General features: G+C 41.5%; 1 protein-coding gene and 1 long non-coding RNA gene across 5 annotated transcripts in view; one reads left to right on the forward strand and one right to left on the reverse strand.

Annotated features, from left to right (window-relative positions):
- SPSB4 (splA/ryanodine receptor domain and SOCS box containing 4) overlaps positions 1-27,651 on the reverse strand; it is a 196,196-nt gene that overhangs the window by 33,885 nt on the left and 134,660 nt on the right. For all 4 annotated transcript variants that reach the window (XM_070754073.1, XM_070754070.1, XM_070754072.1 and 1 more), the window contains exon 2: positions 24,438-25,289. In XM_070754073.1, coding sequence (XP_070610174.1) covers positions 24,438-25,131 — 694 coding nt within the window. In that variant the 5' untranslated portion in view covers positions 25,132-25,289. The remainder of the gene's footprint in view (positions 1-24,437; positions 25,290-27,651) is intronic.
- LOC139168482 (uncharacterized) overlaps positions 23,895-27,651 on the forward strand; it is a 33,138-nt gene continuing 29,381 nt past the window's right edge. Inside the window, exon 1 of the long non-coding RNA XR_011559299.1 lies at positions 23,895-25,630. This is a non-coding gene — a long non-coding RNA (uncharacterized lncRNA). The remainder of the gene's footprint in view (positions 25,631-27,651) is intronic.

The following is a 27,651-nucleotide window of genomic DNA, read 5'->3' on the forward strand; positions in this document are numbered from 1 at the left end:
TTCTGCCGACTGCAGATTCTCCATGAATTGTACACAAACGTTTGTGAATGTTCCCAACAATTTCTTTCTCCGCGGTGAGAAATTCAATTATGACACACTGCTTGTAACGTACATCACTTAAAGACACCATTTCTAAACACTACTGCAGCTATGCTATCTGTCTGAAGAAATGCAAAATTTACACATGCACTCCTGATAATTCAAATAATGTATATCTAAAGTTTTGCATTCTTACCATTAGTGTAGGGAGGGGGGAGATGTGGTGCATTGATTTCTGAAAGACCCTCGTATTTGAAAAGTCTTATAGACGGATCTCTAATATGAGAGGTGAACTCTGGAACAAATGTTCAACGTACCAGTCCTAAATTGGTTCAAACTATTCTTTTAGATCGGATATTAATACAAGCAGCATTGTTTAAAAACCAAAAGTTAGAACAGTCATTGAAGTTTAGTTGTTTTCTTCCAGGACAGTTTGAATTACCATTTGTGATGTCAGCAGTATTTAAAATCAATTACTGGAATCTGATCTCTCCAGACAGTATATATTTACAACAGTGTCTATGGTGCTTTACAATAAACTGAAGAATGATTCATGCTATTTGCTTAGCCAAAATCATCTGCAGTAATCTGGAGCCATAGTGACAGCAAAACTAATACTACTCTGCAGAATTTGCTGCTTCATTCAGGGCTGTGACTAAATTTATTTGTATTATAAATATGATTGTCAATATCAGGGTTCAAATGATAAAGAAGTTCATTTTACTTTTTAAATTCATATTAAGTAGGTATGGTTTTGTAAACAACTTTTTCTTATGTAGAACAGTGTGATGTTTTTTTCTTGATTTTTTTAAAAAAAATATTAAACAAGCATTTCCTTCAACCTGTTACAAAATCGCTGATATTTTTACAGCTGGTTATCTACAATTATTAGATTGCTTCTCTTATGCAACATTGATAGAGATACTCTGTGTACTTTCTACCAACAGCCCTAGTTGCTAAGCACTTATTATCTTTTTGTCCATAAAATATCCCTTATAGCCAAAATAGAACTAAAAAAGCAGCCATAATAAGACAAACCATATCTGAAATCCATTAACTGTCCTCTAAAAAGTTAGTAAGTGTATAATCTTCAATCAAAAGAAAATAAAAGAAAAAGAAAAAAAAGTAGAAGGGAAATTAATGGAACTTCAGTCCATAAGACAGCACAAAGTTTATCCTGACACATAGTCTATTAAAACAGATGCCATTCAGGTATTCATGTATTATTCAGGAACTGCACAGGATTTATGAACTAAATGTCTGCTGTCTCTTCTTGGTGCATTATCGACTCACCCATGCAAATTGCTCAGCGTTTTGGTTACTATCAACCTGAGTTAGGTGGGAAAAGCCTTTTCTACTTCAATAACACATTGAGTTTAAGAGATGTTGATGCACAAGTTCTGCTGGCATCTCTTGACATAATGTTGTACTTACTTACTGTTAGAATTTCTAGGGAAAACTATTTATTTCATATGATTTTGGGGAGTTTAAATGTTTTATCAATAACAAATAACCTACACTTATACCATTTAATATGCTTTTTAAAAAAAAAGATAAAGCCAATAAAAAGTGTTTTGATATTTATCATAAGGTGCCTATGTCAAATCTGTAACTTCTCCTTATGAGAAAATGTCAGGGAGATAAATCAAATTGTATCTTTCAGACGTATTATATAGCTCTTCCTATTAATTCATATATGAAATGTAGTGTCTTCATACCAGACTACATTTTTTCCAAGGACTGTTTTAAAAAAGGAAGAAATTAACTGAAATTATTTAATTCTTGAATAACTGAAAACAAAGGAACATATGCTGTAAAAGCTAAGTCAATTTTGTTTAGTTTGGCTCTATCTCAATATAAGCCTTCACCTTTTAAAAAAGAGACAAAAACTATAGTATTCCTGATTTCCCTGTATTTAATTTTTTAGAAATACCTTGGCCAACTAATTTTCTGAATAACTCTGCCAAACTCAAACAAATTTCCAACTATTTCCATTAAAAGGTTTTTCACATATAGACATATATTCTCACAAGGAGTGTATCAGGGGAGAACAAAGAACAGAAATCGCAATATGGGTAACTGAACAATATAGAGAGCTGTAAGTTTACAAGACAGCTGCTATGCATCTATTATTTAGAATTACATAGTGTTTCAATGAACAAGAGTTCTATTTCTTAATGAGCCAATTGCAGACTTATGCTGATTCCGCATCATAAAGGCTTTGTAAATCAAAGCCTTTTTGGCAAAAAGGAACAGTACTATTAGCAGAGATTTTTTTAGTTTTGCAATCCATGCAGAGTGTGCTAATGTAGCATAAAGATAGACTGATGCTGTAATGTTAAGATAAGAACAGGAAAACATGCAAGGTAAGAATAAAATGGGATCACAAACATAGAAACATAGAAACATAGAAGACTGACGGCAGAAAAAGACCCCATGGTCCATCTAGTCTGCCCTTTTACTATTTCCTGTATTTTATCTTACAATGGATATATGTTTATCCCAGGCATGTTTAAATTTGGTTACTGTGGATTTACCAACCACGTCTGCTGGAAGTTTGTTCCAAGGATCTACTACTCTTTCAGTAAAATAATACTTTCTCACGTTGCCTTTGATCTTTCCCCCAACTAACTTCAGATTGTGTCCCCTTGTTCTTGTGTTCACTTTCCTGTTAAAAACACTTCCCTCCTGAACCCTATTTAACCCTTTAACATATTTAAATGTTTCGATCATGTCCCCCCTTTTCCTTCTGTCTTCCAGACTATACAGATTGAGTTCATTAAGTCTTTCCTGATACGTTTTATACTTCAGACCTTCCACCATTCTTGTAGCCCGTCTTTGGACCCGTTCAATTTTGTCAATATCTTTTTGTAGGTGAGGTCTCCAGAACTGAACACAGTACTCCAAATGTGGTCTCACCAGCGCTCTATATAAGGGGATCACAATCTCCCTCTTCCTGCTTGTTATACCTCTAGCTATGCAGCCAAGCATCCTACTTGCCTTTCCTACTGCCCGACCACACTGCTCACCCATTTTGAGACTGTCAGAAATCACTACCCCTAAATCCTTCTCTTCTGAAGTTTTTGCTAACACAGAACTGCCAATGCAATACTCAGATTTAGGATTCCTTTTCCCCAAGTGCATTATTTTACATTTGGAAACATTAAACTGCAGTTTCCATTGCTTTGACCATTTATCTAGTAACGCTAAATCATTTACCATATTACAGACCCCTCCAGGAATATCAACCCTATTGCACACTTTAGAGTCATCGGCAAATAGGCAAACCTTCCCTACCAAACCTTCCCCTATGTCACTCACAAACATATTAAAAAGAATAGGACCCAGAACAGACCCTTGTGGCACACCGCTTGTAACCTGTCTCTGCTCAGAATACTCGCCATTAACAATAACTCTCTGATGTCTATGCTTCAGCCAGCTTGAAATCCACTGAACTATCCAGGGATTAAGTCCAATCTTCACTAATTTATCTATCAGCTCTTTATGTGGAACCGTATCAAAGGCTTTGCTGAAGTCCAGATAGGCAATATCCACGGCACCACCTTGATCCAACACCTTTGTGACATAGTCAAAGAACTCAATGAGATTAGTCTGACACGATTTGCCTTCAGTAAAGCCATGCTGATTTGGGTCCAATAAGTTATTGTTTTTTAGATGCTGATTTATCCTCTTTTTGAGTAGAGTCTCCATCATTTTAACTACAACTGATGTCAAGCTAACTGGCCTGTAGTTTCCAGCTTCTTCTCTACTGCCCTTCTTGTGGATAGGCACAACACTGGCCATTCTCCAATCCTCAGGAACATCTCCTGTTAACAGGGATTGGTTAAACAAATCAGTCAGGGGGGTAGCAATGACAGATCTGAGTTCTTTAAGAACTCTGGGATGGATGCCATCTGGACCCATTGCCTTATTTATCTTTAATCTTTCAAGTTCTTCTAAGACATCGGCTTCTAAGATCACTGGAGCTGAATCCGTACAGCTGGAAGCAATGCTATATCCCTCTATAGTATTATTTTGTAAGGTGTCCTTTGAGAAAACTGAACAGAAGTAGCTATTGAAATGGTCAGCGATCTCCTTATTCCCATTAATGCATGTATTATTCCCGGTACTAAGCTTTGTGATGCTGCAGTTTTTCTTCTTCCTATCACTAATATATCTGAAGAAGGTTTTATCCCCCTTCTTTACAGATTTTGCTATTTCTTCCTCTTTTGAGGCTTTAGCAGCATATATTATCTGTTTCGCCTCCTTCTGTCTCATTTTATACACCTCTCTATCAGCTATACTTCCAGACTCTTTATACCTCCTATAGGCAGCCTTTTTTTCATTGACTATAGCCCTTACATCATTGCTAAACCATAGCGGTTTCTTCTTCCTTTTACCTTTAGTTACTTGCTTTACATAAAGTCTTGTGGCTTTTAAGATGGCCTTTTTTAATACAGTCCACTGGGTGCTCGCTCCTGCCATTTTATCCCTCCCCTTTAATTCATTATTTAAATATTCCCCCATTGCATTAAAATTTGTTTTTCTGAAATCCAATACTTTGGTTGCAGTATAGGATTGCTCACAATCAGTTTTTACATCAAACCACAAACATAGATGGTCGCTGCAACCTAAATTTTCTCCCACCTTGACCTCTGAAACCCGATTCCCATTTGTAAAAACTAAATCTAGAATATTCTCCCCTCTAGTTGGTGTCTTAACTAGCTGTGCCATAGCTGCTCCTGTAAAGGCCTCTACTATATTCTTACTTTTGCATGTAAGGGCACTGGGGATATTCCAGTCAACATCAGGCATGTTGAAATCACCCATAACCACAATATCTCCCTTTACTGCCATTAGGGTAATCTCATCCACCATCTTGTTGTCATGTTCCTCGGATTGCCCTGGAGGCCTATAGATCACCCCAATTCTAATGACAGAACCGTCTTTATTTTGCATGCAAATCCAGAGGGTCTCCAGATCTTTACATGTATTTTGAATTAGTATTGTTTTTAGACTTTCTTTAACATAAATGGCTACTCCACCTCCCCTTCTCTCTATTCTATCCTTCCTATACAGTGTATATCCTGGTATGGATATTTCCCATTCATTGGAATCCTTAAACCATGTCTCAGTTATGGCAACCAGATCCAAATTATCTCTAGATATTATGGCCATTAACTCACAGAGCTTGTTGCTCAAGCTTCGAGCATTCGTGCACATTACCCGAAGAACATTATTTTCATTATTAGTTTGCCCCTTATCATCAACAACTACATCTATTTTATTTTCAGCTCCCTTTTCATAAGCTTCCAGAAACTGATGTATCCTCATTGGTCGGGGACAGAAATCCTCCACATCTGGTACATCTCTGTCCCCTTTACCTAGTTTAAATGCCTGTCCAAAAAAGCTCTGAATTCCTCACCGAGCACCTGGGTACCTCTGTATGATGGATGCAAACCATCCCTCTTAAACAACTCCCTATTAGACCATCTACTAACATCATGACTTACATAACCAAAACCTTCAGCTTTACACCACTGCCTTAACCACACATTAAACTCTCTGATACAACTTGTTTTACCCTCCTGGCCACAAACCGGTAACACCTCTGAGAAAGTCACTGAATCAGTTATTTTACCCAGCTCCACACTTAGACTTTGAAAATCTCTTTTTACTACATTAACATTTCTCTGGGACAGATCGTTTGTGCCAAGATGCACCACCACATCAACTTTATTACCTTTACTCACAGCCCTGACAATGTTTGTAATCCGCCTGCTGTCCCTGTGGGCAGTGGCTCCTGGAAGACACCTCATCACCTTCACCACATCCTTCCTCTGTCCCAAATCAACACCTCTGACAATCGAGTCACCCACAAGAACATGTGTCCTCTCTTTATTTCTACTAACTGGACTTGGTTTGGTGACACTATGTTCCTCATTTACAACAACTTCTCCTTTGAACATCCCCTCATTCTCCGCCTGAGGGGCCTTGCTAATATCTACAACATCCTTACTATTTAAATCCGCAAGAACATTATAGGAGTTGGATACAGAGAGACCAAAATTGTTATGTTTTTGTTCAACTGCACGTAATCTTCCTGAACCAACAGTTGTCCAAACAGCCCTCCTCCTCGGGGGGCGCTGTGGAAGTGGAGGCTGCACACATGGCTGCATTACAGCACGTGGCTGGGACAATCTTTCCACTTCTGCCTGCAAGCTACAAACTAAGGACTGCAATCTAGAGATCTCGCCATCTAACCTAGATGTCCTAATGCAAAGAGGGCAGTACCCCAAGTTCCACAAGGTACTACGGAACACAACAGCCAAACAAGTGTTACACTGTACCAAGCCAATCATCTTAAGAATGTATTGGAATACAGGTACTTAGCAAGAAAATGAACCCCTATTGCTACCAAACTTTGCTGATTTTGGTTTATAGTTATATAATTCGCGCGCCGCCAGGCGCGCGGGCCACTCTTTTCCTCTCCTCTTCCTCTGTGTTCTGAAAGTGCAGTTTAAAATGGCTTTTCTGACCCTTTTATACTTCCCAATCTAGTCCCCTCCTCCCTGAATTCAATAACGCAATCAGTCAATGAAATTTCCCCTTACAGCCAGCTATATCCCCTCCTCCTTGAATTCAAGAATACAAACTGTAAACAGCACTCTTTTCCTCTCCTCTTCCTCTGTGTTCTGAAAGTGCAGTTTAAAATGGCTTTTCTGACCCTTTTATACTTCCCAATCTAGTCCCCTCCTCCCTGAATTCAATAACGCAATCAGTCAATGAAATTTCCCCTTACAGCCAGCTATATCCCCTCCTCCTTGAATTCAAGAATACAAACTGTAAACAGCACTCTTTTCCTCTCCTCTTCCTCTGTGTTCTGAAAGTGCAGTTTAAAATGGCTTTTCTGACCCTTTTATACTTCCCAATCTAGTCCCCTCCTCCCTGAATTCAATAACGCAATCAGTCAATGAAATTTCCCCTTACAGCCAGCTATATCCCCTCCTCCTTGAATTCAAGAATACAAACTGTAAACAGCACTCTTTTCCTCTCCTCTTCCTCTGTGTTCTGAAAGTGCAGTTTAAAATGGCTTTTCTGACCCTTTTATACTTCCCAATCTAGTCCCCTCCTCCCTGAATTCAATAACGCAATCAGTCAATGAAATTTCCCCTTACAGCCAGCTATATCCCCTCCTCCTTGAATTCAAGAATACAAACTGTAAACAGCACTCTTTTCCTCTCCTCTTCCTCTGTGTTCTGAAAGTGCAGTTTAAAATGGCTTTTCTGACCCTTTTATACTTCCCAATCTAGTCCCCTCCTCCCTGAATTCAATAACGCAATCAGTCAATGAAATTTCCCCTTACAGCCAGCTATATCCCCTCCTCCTTGAATTCAAGAATACAAACTGTAAACAGCACTATTTTCCTCTCCTCTTCCTCTGTGTTCTGAAAGTGCAGTTTAAAATGGCTTTTCTGACCCTTTTATACTTCCCAATCTAGTCCCCTCCTCCCTGAATTCAATAACGCAATCAGTCAATGAAATTTCCCCTTACAGCCAGCTATATCCCCTCCTCCTTGAATTCAAGAATACAAACTGTAAACAGCACTCTTTTCCTCTCCTCTTCCTCTGTGTTCTGAAAGTGCAGTTTAAAATGGCTTTTCTGACCCTTTTATACTTCCCAATCTAGTCCCCTCCTCCTGAATTCAATAACGCAATCAGTCAATGAAATTTCCCCTTACAGCCAGCTATATCCCCTCCTCCTTGAATTCAAGAATACAAACTGTAAACAGCACTCTTTTCCTCTCCTCTTCCTCTGTGTTCTGAAAGTTATTTTTCTGAATACATAATACATTAATATAAAATTCAAGCTCACTACAATATATATTTAGCTCCATTGCTTAGCACTATCCAGGCATGCTAGTTCAAGAATGGGACTTGAAGTCCACAAGTGTTAAACTTACTAGGTTTGAAGACCCTTACACCCCTAACCCAGGAGTCTTTAAACTTGACAGCTTTAAGACTAGTGGACTTCAATTCCTCCTCCAATCATGCTAGATGGGGTAATAAGAAGGCTAAAACAGGCACATTTTTGCAAAAAAACAGGCCATTTTTGTCCATGTTTTGCAAAAATGGGGTGGGCAAAGGGTCTTGAAAGCTTGCAGGGAGTTTCTGGATGCTAGAGGAGTGACAAAAATGGCCCAGTTTTTCCCAGTTTTTTCACAAGATGGGGTGGACAAAGGGTCTGGGAAGCTTGCTCCTGGGTGTTGGGGGATGGCAAAAATATCCCAATCTTTGTTAAAAAATGGGCCGTTTTTCACCAATTGTGGTTTCAGTGTTAGTTGATTTTTTTTTTCTGCTGATCTTTCCAATGAAACTACTGGTATATTATTGTTGATGTAGAAGAGGATCAGAACACATCAATTTCCAAATGTTTACATAATGACAGTCCTGCAGAGCAGGAGATTCAAAGATAGACAAGATAGGTAAAAAAGATCCAATGGTCAAGTTTCTCAAGCTTTAAATGTTTCAGTAGGATTGAGATGTCTTTGGATAGCGCTGGCTATTTGGCTTTGAAACGGAGATAAGGACTGCCCCCTAGAGTCAGGAACAACTAGCATAATTCTTGACTTATGACCACCATTGAGTCCACCATTTCTGTTGTTCATTGAAACATTTGTTAAGTAAGTTTTGCCTCAGTTATTAAGTGAATCACTCAGAGATGGGTTCCTACCAGTGCAGTCCAAAGCGCCACACTGGTAGAGACCCACTGATGATGCAATTTTCAGCAATTTTTCCCCAGCATCTCTGTACAGTATAGGAAAAAGTCCTCCTGCCTGCCCTTGTCTTAATGCTGACCTTTATTCTTCGTCCTCTCAGGAGATGCTGGAAAAAAATAGTGCGTCATCAGTGGGTTCCTACTGATGTGGTGCTCTGGACTGCGCCGGTAGGAACCCACCACTACAGTTGATAAATTAGTAACCTGGTTGTTAAGTGAACTGCCTTTACCATTGCTTGTCAGAAGGTTACAAAAGGTGATCACATGACCCTGAGACACAGCAAAGGTCATAAATATGAACCAGTTGCCAAGCTTCTGAATTATTATTATTATTTATTAGATTTGTATATAATTTTGATTACACGATCATGGGGATGCTGCAAAAATGATGACTATGAAATATGGTCATAAGTCAAATTTTTCAGTGCTGTTGTAACTTTCAATGGTCACTAAACAAACTATTTTAAGTTGAGAACTATCTGTAAAAAAAAAAAAGTACAACAGTTAGCTTTCCATGAAAGATATACAGTGATCCCCCGCTCGTTGCGAGGGTTCCGTTCCAGGACCCCCCGCAAAGAGCGGGTTTTCGCGAAGTAGCGCTGCGGAAGTAAAAACACCATCTGCGCATGTGCAGATGGTGTTTTTACTCCCGCAGCGCTAGCGAGGAGCCGAAGATTGGGGGTGGCGCGGCTGTTTTAAAATGTCGCCGCCGGCATGGGGGGCTTCCTAGCAGCCCCCCAAACCCAGGTTGGGGGTCCGGGGGGTGCTGGCAAGCCCCCCATGCCGGCGGTGACATTTTAAAACAGCCGCGCCGCACTGGCTGTCGGCGCTTTCGAGCTGAGTCCCGGAGCGAATTCGCTCCGGGACTCAGCTCAAAAGCGGCGACAGCCAGCGCCGGCGAACGGCTTCTCCGCGCTGGCTGTCACCGCTTTCGAGCTGAGTCCCGGAGCGAATTCGCTCCGGGACTCAGCTCCAAAGCGCCGACAGCCAGCGCCGGCGAACGGCTTCTCCGCGCTGGCTGTCGCCGCTTTCGAGCTGAGTCCCGGAGCGAATTCGCTCCGGGACTCAGCTCCAAAGCGCCGACAGCCAGCGCCGGCGAACGGCTTCTCCGCGCTGGCTGTCGCCGCTTTCGAGCTGAGTCCCGGAGCGAATTCGCTTCAGGACTCAGCTCGAAATCGACGAGAATGAACGGCGTGGGCGGGCGAAGGGTGGGCGGCAGCGAGGAGTTTGCGTGGGCGGTGGGGAAACTCCTTGCTGATGCCCGCTGCTCGCCCTCCCGCCAGCAAGAGGGGGAAGACCCAGGGAAACCGCCCAGCAGCTGATCTGCTGGGCCCCATCTACGCATGCGTGCCCATAGAAAAAAAGGGCACACATGCGCAGATGGTGTTTTGACTTCCGGGTTGAAAAATCGCAAATTACCCTGTTCGCAATGGTCGGGGACGCAATAACCGGGGGATCACTGTACAGGCAATGTGGCCTTTCTTTCACAATAATATATATTAGTGTTCAATTCTTCTTTTCAATATTTATATTTGCTCCTTATTCTTTCCTTTACCCGAATTAGTATTACTTGCTATTCAGCACACTGTCTGGGTGAATCAGTGAGTCATTTAATTCATTGTGTGTCTTTTTCATTGTTAAGGAGGAAACGGGGCTTTATGTTTTCACTTTCAAAGAGGTACAGTATAATTCCCTTAAACATTTGCGATAGCAAATGTATGTGTAGAATGTTGATCCTAGAATCACTTGCAACAGTATTTAACAGATCACAACTCATTCAAGAGTTTTAAAATAGTCTATTATCTTTCCTCATGTTCACCAGTAAAAGGCAAAATATTAATTAGGGAAGCACTACTTGTTTAGAGGTTTAAATGGCCTTTTAAAGATTTTTGAGCCTGAAACAAAAATAACCTTTCTTTAAAATTTTATTCTAAGGTTAGAACAAAACTTGGGTACAGTGGTCCCTTGATTTTCGCGGGTTCGAACTTCGTGAAACGGCTATACCACGGTTTTTGAAAAATATTGATTAAAAAATACTTTGCGGTTTCCCCCCCTATACCACGGTTTTTCCTGCCCGATGACGTCATACGTCATCACCAAACTTTCGTCCACCTTTAATAAATATTTTTTAAAATAAACTTTAATAAATGAACATGGTGAGTAATAATCTAAATGGTTGCTAAGGGAATGAGATATTGCAGTTTAGGGGTTTAAAGTGTTAAGGGAAGGCTTGTGATACTGTTCATAGCCAAAAATAGTGTATTTACTTCCACATCTCTACTTCGCGGAAATTCGATTTTCGTGGGCGGTCTTGGAACGCATCTGCAGCAAAAATCAAAGGAACACTGTATTTCATTCTAGCATAGAAACCAAGTTGGTTGTTCTAAGTAGTGGACATTCTGAGTTTATAATAAGCAATTCTGAAATCAGATGTTTGAAAATGAATGTTTAAAGTGTTTTTACAAAGTAAAAAAATCCTTGTTTGAAGGCAGGATCAAAACCTTCCAGCTGTTTTGAATTTTCTTCTGATGTAACACAGCCAACTGTGTTTGACATCTGCCTTGAAATAATGCATATGGTTCTTCCAAAATGATGTAGCACTCCTTTTGAAAATTATTTAAGAAAGGATCTCCTAACTATGCTTACTGGTTCATCTGAATGTAATTCAAAATACTCTCTTCAACTTGCTTGCTTTAAACAAAAGTATTTTTGAAAAGATTTTCTCAAAATATCTATTTGAATAAATATTGCCCTTATAAAAAGGTAAATAATATGTATCTACAGAATCCCCTGAATTGCATACACAAGGTAATATAACTAAATACATTTATTATGGGTAAGAATAGTCCATGGAAAATAATTCTAAGCTACATGCTTGGGGGAACTGATGAAGTACATTTTTATCCCAAGTACAAGTTTACAAAAGCTATAAAAACTATACAAGCATTTTTCCAATATAATGCGTTCCGTTCTGTGCATTTTTTTCACTATACATTTGAGTTTGCTGAATGAAATTACATAGAAGGAGAGGACAACTGATTTCCTTTTTTGCAGGAATGTGAAAAAATATACTATAAACTGAAAAAAGCACAAATGAATAAGTGTATACACTTTTATAAGTATATAAAATTACATTATAAGATATGGTAGTTATTATATAAATATGTTACTGTTCTGTTTTACGGGCTTCGAATAAATTCCAATCTCAGGAAAATCAAAATAATAAAAAATAATAAAAAATTATTAATAAAACTCATTTAATTTAAACTCTAGCAAATACATGAATGCAAGTGCAGGGTTGACAGTAGCATAGGAGCAGACACTATCTCATTTAGAGCCAGCTTTGATTCTGGTTCTGGGAAGCGCACCAAACTCAGTCTTTATCTGCATTCCTTAAATAACACCTATTCATTTACTCAAAACATATGCATTAGCTTACCAAAAACTTTTCTTAGCAAAAGCATCCAGCACACATTGAGGCAGAAATCATGATTTTAAAACTTCTTTTCAAGCACATTCCAGTTTCTCATCTCTTCCATCGAACAATGTTGAGATTCCACGCCCCATTTCCCACAGTCCCATTCCTTTATATTGCCTGGAAATGATATCACACCTCAAAGAGCTAAGAATGTGAATTAATACCTTTTTGTCAACCTTCACTATGTTGCTGCATTCCTTCGCTTTGTTGTCATAGAGACGGGGTGGGGTTGGGAAGCGTGCAGGACGAGAGTTAAGTTTCGATTTTCTAGGTGCCAGGAAGAGACTGTTAGATGGGAAATTCCTGAAGAGTGATGGGAGGGGCAACATGTGCCACCTGATGAATCTGGACAACGGAGATTTGGCAAAAGCCAAACAGGGGGTGGAAAGGGGGGGGAAGGTTGATATACGCTGATTCGCGCCATTTTCCTCAGACTTTTCTTTTCTTTTGATGCTTCAAGTTCTGATTTTGATAAATACACTTTTTGAACCTTTATAAAAGGACTCTGAGTTTTATTTGTCTGAATTCTGACTGGCAGCTTGACACTTTTACTCTGGATCTTCTCTCGCCTTCTGGCCATTCTTCTATAGCGAAGATTTATCCAATTGTTTTCCATTAATATGTCTTCCCCACTGTCTGACTGATACCATTCTCCTAATGTCACATCAGCCCCCCCAGACTCTCCCCAGTCACTTTCTGCCCTACTCTCGCTCTCAGCTTCCTCTGGCAGCCCTCCCTGGCCCAGGGTACCCAGAGGGGCCTGGCTCATCCTCTTCAGAATCAGACATGACCTGAGGTGGACCAGGAGCATCCACAACAATTACTAACAAATATAGAGTATTTTAACTTTCACAACCATCCATGAATTCATAAAGCCAGATAACAGAAAAACCTAATTTGCAGGTATTTTCCCCCCATGATACTTCTCCCTTAATAGGAAATTTCAATATCCAATTAGTTTCATTTGTTTGTAATGTTTACAATGTCTTCTAACAAAACCCCTATATCAGGTATCGACAAACCCAGGCGCCTGGTCGCCAGTGGCGCCTAGAAAATGTTGTCTGGCGCCTAGAAAATGTTGCCTGCTGTACTGTATGTATACAGTATATTTTTCCCGCCTTGTGTTTACGCCCAGAAATGGTACATCTTGGCTTCCGTAGCTCCGCCCATCAACCTCGGAGCGAGCTGCTTTCCCAGCGTCCCCTGCGCTTGCGTGCGTCTCTCCCTCCCCCCCTTGCCTCCATTCCGCCTCCTACTCCAGTGATGGCGAACCTATGACACGCGTGTCAGCACTGACACGCGTAGCCATTTTTGGTGACACGCGGCTGCTCCCGAATCTCCCCTCCACTCTGCTGCTGAGCTTCTGGCGGTGGCAAGGAAGAAAGCCAGGGGGCGGGGAGGAAAGCACTCTATGGCAGAGCAGCAGCAGTTCCTCTCCCTGAAGGCAAGAAATTGGCCAATTGCAGGCCCACTTTCTTCCCCGCCCCCTGGCTTTCCTCCTCCTCTTCCTCCAGACGCTCAGCTGCAGACCGTCTTGGTCCCTCCAGTGCCTCTTTTTTGCTTCTTCGCGCGGCCGAAACGTGGGGCGGAGTAGGCGGCGGCTGCTTCAGGCCTGCCCCCGAGCTGAGCTTCCTTTGGCTTCCTTCAAGGTAAAACTGCAAAGCTCACCTGCTGCCTCGAAGGAAGCCAAAGGAAACTCAGCTCAATGAGGATCGGCTGTTGGTCTCTTCAAGCTGCTGCCGCCCACTGCGGAGATCCCTTCGCCCGAACAGAGGCGGCGGCGGCGGGTTCAAGGGACCAACAGCCAGTCCTTTTTGGGGCTGCGTTGTTGCAGCATCTGAGGCCTCCGCCTCCAGGCGGTACAGCAGGGATCTCCGCAGTGGGCGACAGCGGCAGGTTTAAGGGACCAACAGCCGGTCCTTTTCGGGGCTGCGTTGTTGCAGCCTCCGAGGCCGCCCACCGAGGAGATCCCTTCGCCTGGAGGCGGAGGCAGCGGCGGCCTCAGACGCAGCCTCGAAAAGGACCGGCTGTTGGTCCCTTGAACCCCCCCCCCGCCGCCTCTGTTCGGGCGCCCCCCCCCCCCCGCCCAGGAAAGAGTTGCACATTTGAAAAGCGCACTGCTTTCCCGTAAAGCCGGCTTTCCTGGCTGGCACAGGGCTTTCCCGGGCAGCTGGCTTGAGCCTTGTGCCGGTTAGCAAAGCCGTCTGCCCGCCGGAGACGTGGAGAGAAAGAAGGGAAAAAGAGGGAGGGAAAGAGGAGAGGAAAGAAGGAGGGAAGGGAGAGAAAAGTGAACGAGAGGGAGAGAGAAAGGGAGGAAGAGGGGAAGGAAGGAAGAGATAAAGGAGAAGAGGAAGAGGAAAAATGAGAGGAGGAGGAAGAGGAGGAAAAGGAGAGGAAGAGGAGGAGGAAAAGGAGAGGAGGAGAAAGCGGAAGAGGAGAAGGAGAAGGAAGAGCAGGAGAAGGAGAACCAGAAGGAAATGGAGGAGATGAAGAGGAGGAGAAAAAGGAGAGGAGGAGGAAGAGGAGGAAAAGGAGAGGAAGAGGAGGAGAAAAAGGAGAGGAGGAAGAGGAGGAAAAGGAGAGGAAGAGGAGGAGAAAAAGGAGAGGAGGAGGAAGAGGAGGAGGAGAAAGAAAAGCAGGAGAGGAAGAGGAGGAGAAAAAGGAGAGGAGGAGGAAAAGGAGAGGAAGAGGAGCAAAAGGAGAGGAGGAAGAGAAGGAGGAGGAGAAAGAAAAGGAGAAGGAAGAGGAAAAATGAAAGGAGGAAGAGGAGGAAAAGGAGAGAAGGAGGAGGAGAAAAAAAGCAGGAGAGGAAGAGTAGGAGAAGAGTAGGAGAGAGGGAGAGGGAGGGGAAGAGGGGAAGGAAGGAAGAGAGAAAGAGAAAAAAGTGGAAGGAAGTGAGAAGGAAAGAAAGGAAGAGAGAGAGGGAGAGAGAGCGAGCAAGAAAGAAAGAGTGAGAGATGAGAGAGGAAGGAAGAGAGTGAGAGAGAGTGAGAGTGTTTTTTTCTCAAGGTGACACACCACCTGAGTTATGCTCGGTTTTTTGGCGAATTTTGACACACCAAGCTCAAAAGGTTGCCCATCACTGTCCTACTCGAACCCCTTCACTCCCCCCCACCGCACACAGACGCTCCGATCTTGGCCGCTCACCCGCCTTCGGAGAGAAGCGGAAGCCCCTCCCCTCTAAAATCTAAAATCTCCCCTCTAAAATCACAAGGCATGTTCATGGCCACAAAACGCAAAGTGAAAAACACTAGAATGTTGCCTAAAATCTAAAATATCAAAATATAATATTTATTATCTTTAAAAGTAAAATGTTGTTTATAACGTTTGTAATGTTTTTTTTGTTAAATTAAAAACCAAGTTTGCTTAAAAAAAATTCTGGCTCCTAAATTTTTTGGCTGGCTCCTAGATTCTGAACAACTTTGTCGACCCCTGCCCTATATCATATATAGTGAACAAAAAATGCACATCACGCCTAAAAAAATGAAATTGTGAGTCCTATCTTCTTCTTCTTCCCATGTATTAATCTAATCTTTACAACTGTGATCTTCAATTGGGTTCAGTCTCAGGGACAAATGATCTCCGAACTGGTAAAATCCCACAGAGCTGGTCTCTTCCAGGTCCTGCCAGCTAAACACTCGGCTGGCGGACTCGCAGGGAAGGGCCTTCACTGTGGCTGCCACAGCTCTCTAAAACCAACTACCCCCTGAGATCCAGACTGCCCCCACTCCTTCCGGAAAGCATTGAGGACCTGGCTTTTCTGGCAGGCTTGGGGCCATTGATATAACAATTTTATGAATTGAATGACATGTATGCATGTGATTTTTAACTGTTTTTTCTTAATCTTTTATGATGTTTTTAAATGTATTTTATATCCTGTTGTAAGCCACCTAGAGTCCTTTGGGCGGCATAGTAATTAAATAATTGATTGATTAATTAAGTGCTGCAGTTTCGTATGCTGAAATATCAAAGACTGAAATTGGATTACACAACTCTGAACACTTAGGTATGCATACAAAAGAAAAATATGTGAATATGTACCTAGCATTAATGTACAATTCATTTGTTGGTAATTAGTATTGGGCAAACCTGTTGAAGTTCTGGTTCAGCGGGTTCGGATGAACTTGATGTTGGAGTTCGGGTAGGTTCGCCAAACCCGAACCTCAACACCTCTGTTCCGACGGGCTTCAAGTGGGCAGTGGGCGGGAAGGGGAAGCGGGGGGGGGGGCTCAGGCTTGAGCCTCCGATTGCTCTCCGCCCCTCCCGGCCATTGCCCATTTGAAGCTGCCGGCCAGGATCCTGAATAGCCGGCTGGCAAAACCTGCCTCCCGATCCCTCTTGCCTGGCAGGAGATGAAGTGCTGGAAGGGGATGTCAGGCTCCATGAAACGGGCGATAGCTGGGAGCTGGGGCTTCCACCCTCCTTGAAAGCCTTCGCGGCACCACCCGGTTGTCATCTTCTAAGAAGAGGAGGAGGAGCCGGGGGCCAGTCGGGGCGGAGGAAGGCAAACGCCGGGGAGCTGTCAGCCGGTCGGGAGGCTGGGAGGGAAGCGGGAGACGGGAGACGGGAGGAGGAGGGAGGGAAGTTGGGAAGAGGTGTGGTCGGCCCGTCCGAAGGGGAGGAGAAAGACGGGGAGAAAGTCCTGATGCCTGCCTCCCTGTCTTTGCAGCCGGCAGGAGAGCAAGTGAGCGAGCGGGGCTTTAAAGCAGCGACGTCCCCTGCTGCCACTTTTGCCCGGTCCTCCGCGGCGGTGGGTGGGGGTGAAAGACCCACGGTGGAACAAGTGAGAGGAAGTGAGCAGGCAGCAGCTAAGCAGGCTCCAGGTTCAGGCGCGGCTCTCTCCCCCCCGCGGAGGACCGGGCAAAAGCGGCAGTGGGAGGCTTTGCCGCTTTAAGGCCCCGCTCGCTCACTTGCTTTCCTGCCGGCTGCAAAGACAGGGAGGCAGGCGTCAGGACTTTCTCCCTGCCTTTCTCCTCCCCCTCAGCCAGGCCGATCGCGCCTCTTCCCAACATCCCTCCCTCCCCCTCCTCTTCCTCCTCCCATCTCCTGCCTCCCTCCCAGCCTCCAGACCAGCTGACAGCTCCCCGGCGTTCGTCTTCCTCTGCCCCACTGGCACCTGGCTCCTCCTCCTCTTCTCAGGAGATGACAGCTGGGTGGCAGCGCGGAGGCTGGGGAAGTGGGGGGGATTCCCCTCTGCCTGCCGCCACCCCCTCCCATTTCCAAAGAGCGTCGGGGTGAGCTAAGGCTGCCCTGGGCAATGGGAGCAACAGGGGGGGAGAGCTGTGCCACCTCCAAGCCCAAAATACCCGCCCCGATGCACACAGCAGCTTCCCCGCCTTGGTTGCCCTCCACTTGGGCTTTGCTTCCCGCCCCCTCCCGGCAAGAAGGTGGGCTGCCCGGGGTTGATGGGTTTTCCCCGCCTTGGGAATGGTGCTGCAAGCAAAAGGAGGCGGAGAATCCCATTTGCTTGCCGCCCATGCTGGGATTCCCGGGGCAGGGCTTTGATGTCACGTTACGCACCTGGGATTGGCTGAGGTGTGAGTTCAGATGGGGGCGGCTAGCTTTCCACCAGGTTCTTTTCTTTTAAAGAGAGAGTGCGAAAAAAGGGGGTGAGAGAATAACAAGCTTCTCTAGAGAAAGAAATATGTTTCTCCCATCAATTGCAATGTAAAGACAGAAAGACAGAAAGAAAGACAGAATTACACTGCAATTGATAGGAGATACACATTTCTTTCTCTAGAGAAGCTGGTTATTCACCCGCTCCCTTTTCTTTCTCTCTCTTTAAAAGAAAAGAACCTGGTGGAAAGCTAGCCACCCCCAGCCGAACTCACACTCCAGCCGATCCCAGGTGCGTAGCCTTCATCAGATTTTCCTCAGCTGGGCTTAGCTTCCCACTCATGGCTGCTTTGTCTTCAGAGCCTGAGGCTGCCATGCAGTTGCAGAACGATGCAAGCTCTAAGTCCAGCTAGAGCAGAAGGGAGTGTGAATCTGAACCGTGAGGTGGGTGGGTATGGTGGGGGGGAGAGAGAACCAGAAGGAGAGCAGAGTCTGGCATGACTAATGGAGGAATTCTGGGAGTTGAAGTCCATAAGTCTTATTCATATATTATCCAGGATTGACCAAACTTAACTTCTATATCCAGACAATGTTAGTCAGCTGCTGTTCCCCAATGAGATACTGTAATAATAAAACTGGTAAAATATACTCTAGTCTATACCATCAGAACTACTACTAGTAACATTAATCAACAATTAATTAACAATTTATACATAGATGTAAATAATCAAATGTTAGAGAAACATTCTTCACGTTACAGCTCTCCCTTCCCAATGAAATAAACATGAAAGAAAAATGCATATCAAATAACTAGATATAGCAGCCAAAAGGAAAATTAGCTTGCAACATCAGAGAAGCAAAGATGCTGACCTCCAGTGAAGAATTTACAGAGGATGCTCTGACAAGCTGCTGCAAATATGTAAATGTGCTGCTAATTTTCTGTCTACCAAGACAATGATTTTTTCCATTAATTTGGTAGGCTGTCCGAACCACTGAAAGCAGATTATCACAATCTGCATTTGCATTTTTCAGCAACTAATTGGGATTTAATGGACATTCAAAGGTCAGTATGGTCATCAGTAAATTACTAAGATGATTATTTCTGTCTTACACTGAACTGTCCTTTTGCTTTTAAATGACTTTTTTTCTGACAGCACCATACAAATTTTATTGGGAAAACTAATAGAAAGCATCACATCATTCATTAATTGTCAGGGTTCCGATGGATGCCCATTAATTTCTCTTTTAGTTAAACCACACTTCATGTTCACTCTAAAGTGAGGTAACATTCAATATGGATTTTGAACATACTATCTTTTTAACATTTATATGTTAGTATGTTTTATTAATCTAGGTGAAATGTTAATATAGATTTCTAGTCCATGCATGGTAATAAATTCAATATGAACTCTACAAATATACAAAGAGAATTACAAATAGTCCTCACTTAACTATGGTAATTGTACTGGCAACTGTTGCTAAGCAACATGATCATAAAGCACAACATCATGTGACTTCATTGACCTTATGATGGCAGTTGTGCCTTCCCAGTTGCTGTCCTTAGGTGAATCTGAGCCCTCCCCGCCTCCCCCTCCCAGCTATCGCCTGACACCTCCCCCCCAGCGCTTCAGGATCCCGTCTGGCAGCTTCAAGCAGCGGATGGGTTATTAACTTAGCAACTGAGCAAGAAAGTTTGTAAAATGGAGCAAAACTCACTTAACAAATGTATCACTTAACCACAAAACGTTTGAGCTCAGTTGTGATCTAAGTCAAGGATTAGTTGTAATCCACATACCCAACATATAACACAGACACTATATTCTCCAAAATGTAGCCATTAGGGATGTGTTTTATATTTGAAGATAAAAAGATATTTAGCGGTATGCAAAATATATCATACAGCTCCATCTGTAACTTGATAAAATAAGTCATTCAAATGGCATCACATAACTGTCCCCTGCAGCTGGCAAGCAAATCTAAAAAATAAATATTTCTTTAAGAATTGCAGGCAGCTATTATGTGTCCCATACATTCCAAAGCAGATTTGTATTTATCTATATAGATATTCCTCGGTTTACAACTACAATTGAGACTAAGGAAGAATGAAATTTTAAAATGTAATCCCCCCTATTTTAAGGATTTCCTTTCCTAAATAAAGCAGAGAGCACAAGACAAAAATCTGGTTGTTACATCACATACAAGATAAAGTTTTGCATGAATGAACTGGGAACATGCTTTGCCTGTAAAACTATTTGTATTCTTTTATCTCTGAATGCAACATTGCTTGGGGATCCAAACGTTCTTTTTTCAAGAAGCAACTGGATTTTCTTCTTTTTCTCTGAAGATGTTTCGCTTCTCATCGAAGAAGCTTGGATGAAAAGCAAAACATCTTCAAATAAAAATCAGTGCTGAAAAAACTTCTTGGATGAGAAGCAAAACAGCTTAAAAGGAAAAACAGGAAAGTCCAGTTGCCTTTTGCAAATGCACCTTTGGGACAACTATGAATGAAGTGAATGACTGAGAATGTCCATAGACTGCTTGGGGTCATTTCCATTTTTATTCAGTCAATTTCTGTCAGTTCCCAGTGAAATGACAATCATTTTTCAAGTCAAAACATTTACTTATTTGCAGCCCACCTTTATTGTTTTTACATTGTTGGGGTAGGGGGATCACATAGTGACATGGGTGGGAGTGAGGGACATCGTGTTGGCCATGCCTACCCAAGTTTTGTGGCTCCTGCTATTTTCTTTTCTGTGAGAAACGGGCCCAAATGGCACTTTGGGTGTTTAGGATTGCAGGCTTCTGGTCTTGCCTAAAGTTACCCAGCTGGCTTTCATGGCTACGGTGGGTCTTGAACTCTTGAATTTCCTACTTTCTTTCCTGTTGCTTTAACCATTAGATCAAAATGGCTCTCAAACATGCATTATCCCATTTCAATTTAACTATCTATAAAAAGTTTGCTCTTTCCTTCTTATTTTTCTATAAATTATCATTTTTCATGTAAAAATACAATAACTGTCTATTGCCTAAAATTAAACTTATGAAATTTCTAACAGTAAAAGATAAGATGGAAGTGCTAAAAATGGTAAGTTCCAGTTTTCCAGCTTGTGAAAAAAGTTTTTAATTTTATGATGTTAAGATAAGTTAATGACACTGCTGTTTCAGATTAAACCAACTGTGTACTTTAATTTTTAATGCTTTAATGTTTGTACTATTGTTAACTGCTCTTATTTTTTCTAAATTTTGTTCACTACCCAGAGTAATTAGGTACGATGGATTGGCCATATAAAACAAATAAATACATAAATAAATAAAATTGAAATTATTTACTAAACTAATTGTCTTAAGTTCTTCCACAAATCCAGAGATAAAAATCTGTATGACATTTAAAATAAAAGGACAAAGCATATCCTGTAGAAATGGTGTTTTCTCTAGTTACAATAAATGCTTTATTAAAAATTAAATTGTATTTCTTTCTATAATAAGTTTTCAGCTTAATCTTTGTTCAAACATAGTGCCAGTTAGTGCCAGTAGCCCCAACAAGGAACTCCAACGTATATTTGGAAAGCCTTGGATTAATGACGAAATTCCTTCTTCCACATCTGCTTGTGCCATTCACTCAGTGTGGAAGATTCAAAATCTAAATGATGAAAGGTAGTTCTTAACTTATAACTTATAAGTGATCTCAGAATTATGCTCATAAATCATGGTCATTAAGCAGGTGATCATGTCACTTGCACCCAATTTTGTGAGCTTATTTACAATGGTCATGACGGTTGTGAAGCTAATTTATTGTTTGCCATGTCTGCTATTTTTTTTTTTTAACCGCAAGTAAAAACCCACAACAAATCATCGTCACATAATTGCATAGATTGTGTAAATAGCTGTTAAGGAAATCATATGACTTGGGGGTAGAATTAATCATCCCAACTTTAATCCGGATTGTAAATACTTTTGAGAGGGGATCATGTTCTAAATTGGTAATGAGTCAATAACCTATTACTAGACACACACTGAGATAGCATGGCAGCAGTGACCAGCATGAATTGCCTATTAGTTTTATCCAGTGTTTCTCAAACTCAACAACATTAAGATATCCGGACTTCACAAATTCCAGAATTCCCCAGATAACATGTGTATTGTACAAACTCTGAGAAACACGGATTTTAATTAATTTGAAATATTTAATGATTTAAGCAAATAGTTGAATGGTGGTCAAAATGGATTATTTATTTATTTATTTATATTGTTTCTTTGTTTGATTTCTATGCCGCCCTTCTTGAGGAGACTCAGGGCGGCATACAACATTAATATAACAATATATAAGAAACCTAATACAGTATCTCTAAAATATGAAAATTTGCTAAAAACATTTAAAAGACCCCATGAACACTCGCATACATTCACACAATCTAATCATATCTCATAGCGGCCGTAGACAGTCTCATCACTCACGTCCCCCATGCCTACCAGCAAAGGTAGATTTTTAAGGCTTTGCGAAAGACTAGGAGGGAGGGAGTGGTACGTATCTCCGGAGGGAGTTCGTTCCAGAGGGCCGGGGCCACCACAGAGAAGGCTCTTCACCTAGGTCCCGCCAGTCGACATTGTCTGGCCGATGGGACCTGAAAAAGGCCGACTCTGTGGGACCTAACTGGCCCCTGGGATACATGAGGAAGAAGATGGACCTAATAGATAATCTAATTTGTAACTCTCAATTATACAAAGAAATTATTTCAGAAATGTATAATATTTAGCATTCGAAATCTTAATAGCTACAAAGGAAGGTACTATATTTAATTCCTACTAGCTTTGGCGTCATGGAGACGTCCTTCCTGGCTGGACGAAGCGTGGACTCCAGGAAGGACGTCTCTGTGATGTCAAAGCTCTGCCCCTGGAATTACCTATTAAGATTCCCCACCTCCGTTTGAACCCCCTGACCAGCTGACAGCTCCACCGCTCTTCTGTGAAGGTGACAGCCAGGCGGTGGCGCTTCTTGGCGTTCTCCCGAACCCGAACGCCGAACATGAACTTTTGCCGAACTTCCGGGTTTGGCGTTCGGGAGAATGCCGAGAAGCGCCTGGCTGTTTCAGAAGGTGACAGACAGGCGGCGGTGCCCAGCGGAGCACCGTTTCTGCAATTTGGGGGGGGGGGGTTGCACACATTAATTGGTTTTCCATTGTTTCCTATGGGAAACATTGTTTCGTCTTATTAACTTTTCACCTTACGAACCTTCTCACCTTTTAAGTTCATAAGACAAGGTATCACTGTATATGTTGCTATTCCCGTAGATGCCAAAATGACAAATGAGACTTTGAATCTATGGTAATTGTGGGACCTTACAGTTGTTGTATTTCTTTCCTTTTTCTTCCACAACAATATATCTGTATTTGCTCATCCTTTTCCTCTTCCTTCTCTTCCTTCAGTTGAAATGAATATGCCACTAGCATGATTGTACACAACTTCTATATTGCAGCTGATCTGAGCTAGTGATGGACCTTACTTATGCCAGTTTCAGTGCAAATCTTTCACAATCAATGGCCTCCTGGTCTCCCTGCTGAATGCTGCTCACAGGTCACTTACAATGACTGCACCTTGTTTGTGTATAACTTTTTTATTCAAGGATTCAAAAAAGAACAAGAAAAAGAAGAACACTACCAATCACTATATATCCGCAAACCTTTGAAGGTTATGTGTGTTTTGTGTTTGATAGGCACCTTTAATGGTGCCGCAGACTGCTAATACTTCACTCTGCTGTGAGTGGTTAAAAAGAAACACTAACATGCAGTGATACAGCTGAGAGGCTCCTCAATGGACATTATGAAAGAACTGTGCCTAATAGAGAAAACAGCATGAGTCACATCATGCAAATGGAATACTCTCTGCTTCTTCCAGCTCAACAAGCAACTCTGAAGACCAGCTGTTATGAGGAAGACTCATAGACCTCCTATTGAGCATCCCAACAGTATCCAGTACAAGCATGCAAGGAGAAGGTGAAGGCAGTATAAATATATTGCAGACACTTAACTTTTACAAAGCCCATGACCACAAAAACCCATCTACCATTTTTGTGACTGTAAACAAAAAAAGAAAGTAAGGAAAAACTGCAGATGAAAGACAACCTTTATGAATATATTTAGAAGTAGCTCTCGAAAGCTTCCTCTCTTAATAAATCTAATTATTAAGTTTGAATCCCAGAGGCAGATGTAATTTTGCAAAGCCATTTACTCTGGAATATCAATGTGATTTGTGTTAGTTTTTCACAATCCACATTTAATACTGCAGAATTCTTTAAAGAAACAATTTTAAAAATGGCATTCATTCTATTTTGGACTCTCAGATCACCTGCATAATAAAAAGGTGAAAAAAGCATTCCTTTTAGAAATAATTCCTATTTTCCTGCCATTCAAACCTGCAGCTCCCAACACAACGATGAACCCTAGAGATACTTTGACAGATGTATATAGAACAGCAGGTGTACTTTTGCCTTGTCAGTCGATTTAACATGGAGACAATGTCAGCTTGGCAATGTAACAAGAATCTTTACATATTCTGAAAAGAAGAAGAAAAATGTTAATGAAACACTTACGATCAAGCCCGTTGACGTATCTCATTGAAATTTCACAGTGCCCCCATACCGCACTGACTATAGGATACAGTTTTTTCCCCTTTAAGCCCCTGAAGGCCACTCCAAGATACTGTCCATCCACAATGAAGCTAAGGGTTCCTTCATCCATATCCAAAACTACCAATAAGGAGTCTGGAAGTACAAAAGACTCATCTGGTTCCAAAAACACAGGATAGGTCACTCCAGGCTGGTTTTTGCAGTTGTGGTAAAGTTTGTTCCGTCCAAGGTCCCAGCCCCATGATTCATTATTGCTACCAACTAATGATGTATATCCTACAGAATGCAAAGGGGCTTCTGCTGTTGAGACTCCAACTACTGCATGTGTTCCTCGTTGCCTGGTGGGCCAGTGAATCTGCCAGACATGGAGTCCCCTTGTGTAGCCAACTTTTCCCCTGATGCAATCTGTGCTTTGAGCAACTGGGTGTCTATGAAAAGTTAGTCTGTCATCTTCCTTCACAAATATATTTAAGGATCGATCTTCGTTGTTCCAAGCATGTTTGTATTGGATCTCCAAGTGGGCTGGGGGCATATCCAGCAACATATCCAATCGTGCAGGCTTGCAGAAATCTGGTCCCCTCAGTTCTCGCTTAACTGGTCTATATGGGGAATCCCGAACATCCACAGACTTTATGCTCCCTGAGATTTTTTGGCCCATCGCTCAGCTGCAGATTCCTTGGTTGCAGGGAGTGAAGGGTAAATTCAAGTGTCAAGTCATGAAAGCACTTTCAAGCTGAGCCAATGACTCACTATGCAGCAACTTGATTTACTTCTTTCTGGACTCTTTCAGAGCCAATGTTTTCTGAAAACACACTTCTGAAATAAAGCAGAAAGTCACCGGTTAAAAAGTAGCCAAATTATAAACCACATAATTATTCTTTCAAAAGAAAAACAGGAGGGGGAAAAAAGTAGAAGAAGGATTTGTGCCAAGTTGCTTTAAAATTAAGACCTAACTAGTCTCAGCTTCGTGGCCTTTGTACTTCAGTTCTCGTTAACCAGACTGTCAGCTGGATATATTGAGTCTACAGTTTAAGAGCACAGACAGTCATTTCCTTTTTTCCACAACAGACAGAGACATTCCACACCTTTTGCCCTTCCACCCAAAGTCTAGTCAAGAAGGACGTGACACTGTACAAACAGCTTGCCCCTATTATCAGGTACGTTCGAGATGTCCATTTTCGCTTCTATTTTTTTTAATTTTACCTTAAAGACATTCTTTATGCAAACTTTCGCTTTTGCCTCTTTCTCTTATTAAATCTACCTTTTGTCCCAAGGAGATGCAGGCATACGATAGCAAAAAATAAGATGAAACCACTGTGCCTCCTATAAAAACATGTAAGCATCTTAACAATTAATACAGCTGTTGAAAGAGGTGTGGGAAGGGGGGGACAGAACTTTATTAAGGTGTTTTTTTTAATTAGCAACTCTTATGAGTTGTTTGGTTTCAAAATTAGAAGGAAAGCTACTAAGAGAAAAAGGAAAAAAGGAAATAAGGGAGGGACGGAGGGAGGGAGGGAAAAAGGAAGGAAGGAAGGAAGGAAGGAAGGGAAGGGCAGAGAATGGAAAGGAAAGGAAAGGAAAGCTACCATGGATAAGTGCAGTTGAAAACCATTTATGTGTAGTTGCCAAGAAAACATATTAGTGATCAGTAGCTGTAATCACCTCAAGGGAGTCTTTATCTTTCTATAAGTCTGGAAGCTTACAAAATGGAATAAATATTTTATTCCATAAAAAGAAGATGGATTTTATTCCATAGAAGATTGCATAGTACATTGTAGCAAATACCATCTAGCTAAGAACCTCTGAACAGTATTATGGAGCCCATATGTTTAAAGTTGTCGTAGTATATTAGGCTAATCTCAAATGAAGCATGGTTTAATCTTACAATCAATATTTTAAGATAATTTGCCTTGCTAAAGAAAGTTGGCAAATGAAAATAGATAGTTAATTATCCTGTCTTTAGTCACCGCTGATGGTTCAAATTGTATACTGTATTGTATAAGCTTTTTAAAAAACTGATTCCAAAAACTAACTGCCTTGGCATTTGGGTCTATTTAATTTTATTAAGTAGGAATCAAAATCTTTATATTGTCGCCCAATTTATTTGGTTGTTATGGTCAAGGATGGCAGTAATTGGGATTCAGGATGTCTAGATGATGTTATACAAAATGAGGTAATTTAGGATTATTTTCCAAAAAATGGAGAAAATGTGATCAGTGATTGTGAGGTGAGCAGCATCCTATGTATCCCCCCCCATCCCCACACCCCCAATTAAATTCTTAGAGATTGCCTGGCAAATTCCTGAAGTTTTCCTGGCAAGTTTTTTCAAAAGTGGTTTTCCACTGCCTTTTTCCTAAACCTATCTGCAATATAATATCTGCAGCTGAGATCATGAAGAATTCCCCTATGTTACATGCTATTTTTAAGATTTCACATCTGTCCTGTAGAAAAGGTCATTTATAATTAAGTCATGCCACATTTGAAGGCCTATATCTCTAATAAAATGTTCTCTAATATTTTTTGCTTAGCTCTTAATGATCTGTTATAAGGAAAAAAATAGTTGTTCAAAATACTATAGGGGCAAAAATATTTTTGTGGTTTCACGTGTATTATGGGGGGAAATGCTCAAGGTAGCAGCTCTTTTTGCATATAGCAGAGTTAAATCCAAATTGAAGCAGGAAAAAGAGTCTTAGTTTCATTTTCCAGGGTTTTTCATGGAACTGCCAAGATATTAAATAGAGCATTGTGAGTATCAATAGTGAAACTTGGAAACTTGGAAAAATTAAGCTGGACAGACAGTATTCCACTGTTGAAAATGCATGTGATATCACGAGAATATCAGACAGAATACATTGAAAGCAAGTGAGATTACCATTTTAATTACGAAGAAAGATCTCACTATGAAAATAGTGATAAAACTAGAGTATCACGATGATCCATATTAGATAAATCAATAATATAGTTCTGTCCTCATTTGCATTGTTGTATCGGCAGTTTCTGAGAACAGGACACAAATAAATAGAAGAAAAAATAAATTTAAAAACAGTCATGTGATCACATTTTGGGTCACTTGACAACCTGTGCACATTTACAAGAGGTTGCAGTGTCCCATGATGATATGTTGACAATTTGCAATTATTTTTTGCCAGTTCTCAGATTTGCTTAATAAACATGTGGT

Source organism: Erythrolamprus reginae, chromosome 5, assembly GCF_031021105.1.
Source record: "Erythrolamprus reginae isolate rEryReg1 chromosome 5, rEryReg1.hap1, whole genome shotgun sequence".
Classification (NCBI taxonomy): Eukaryota; Metazoa; Chordata; class Lepidosauria; order Squamata; family Dipsadidae; genus Erythrolamprus; species Erythrolamprus reginae.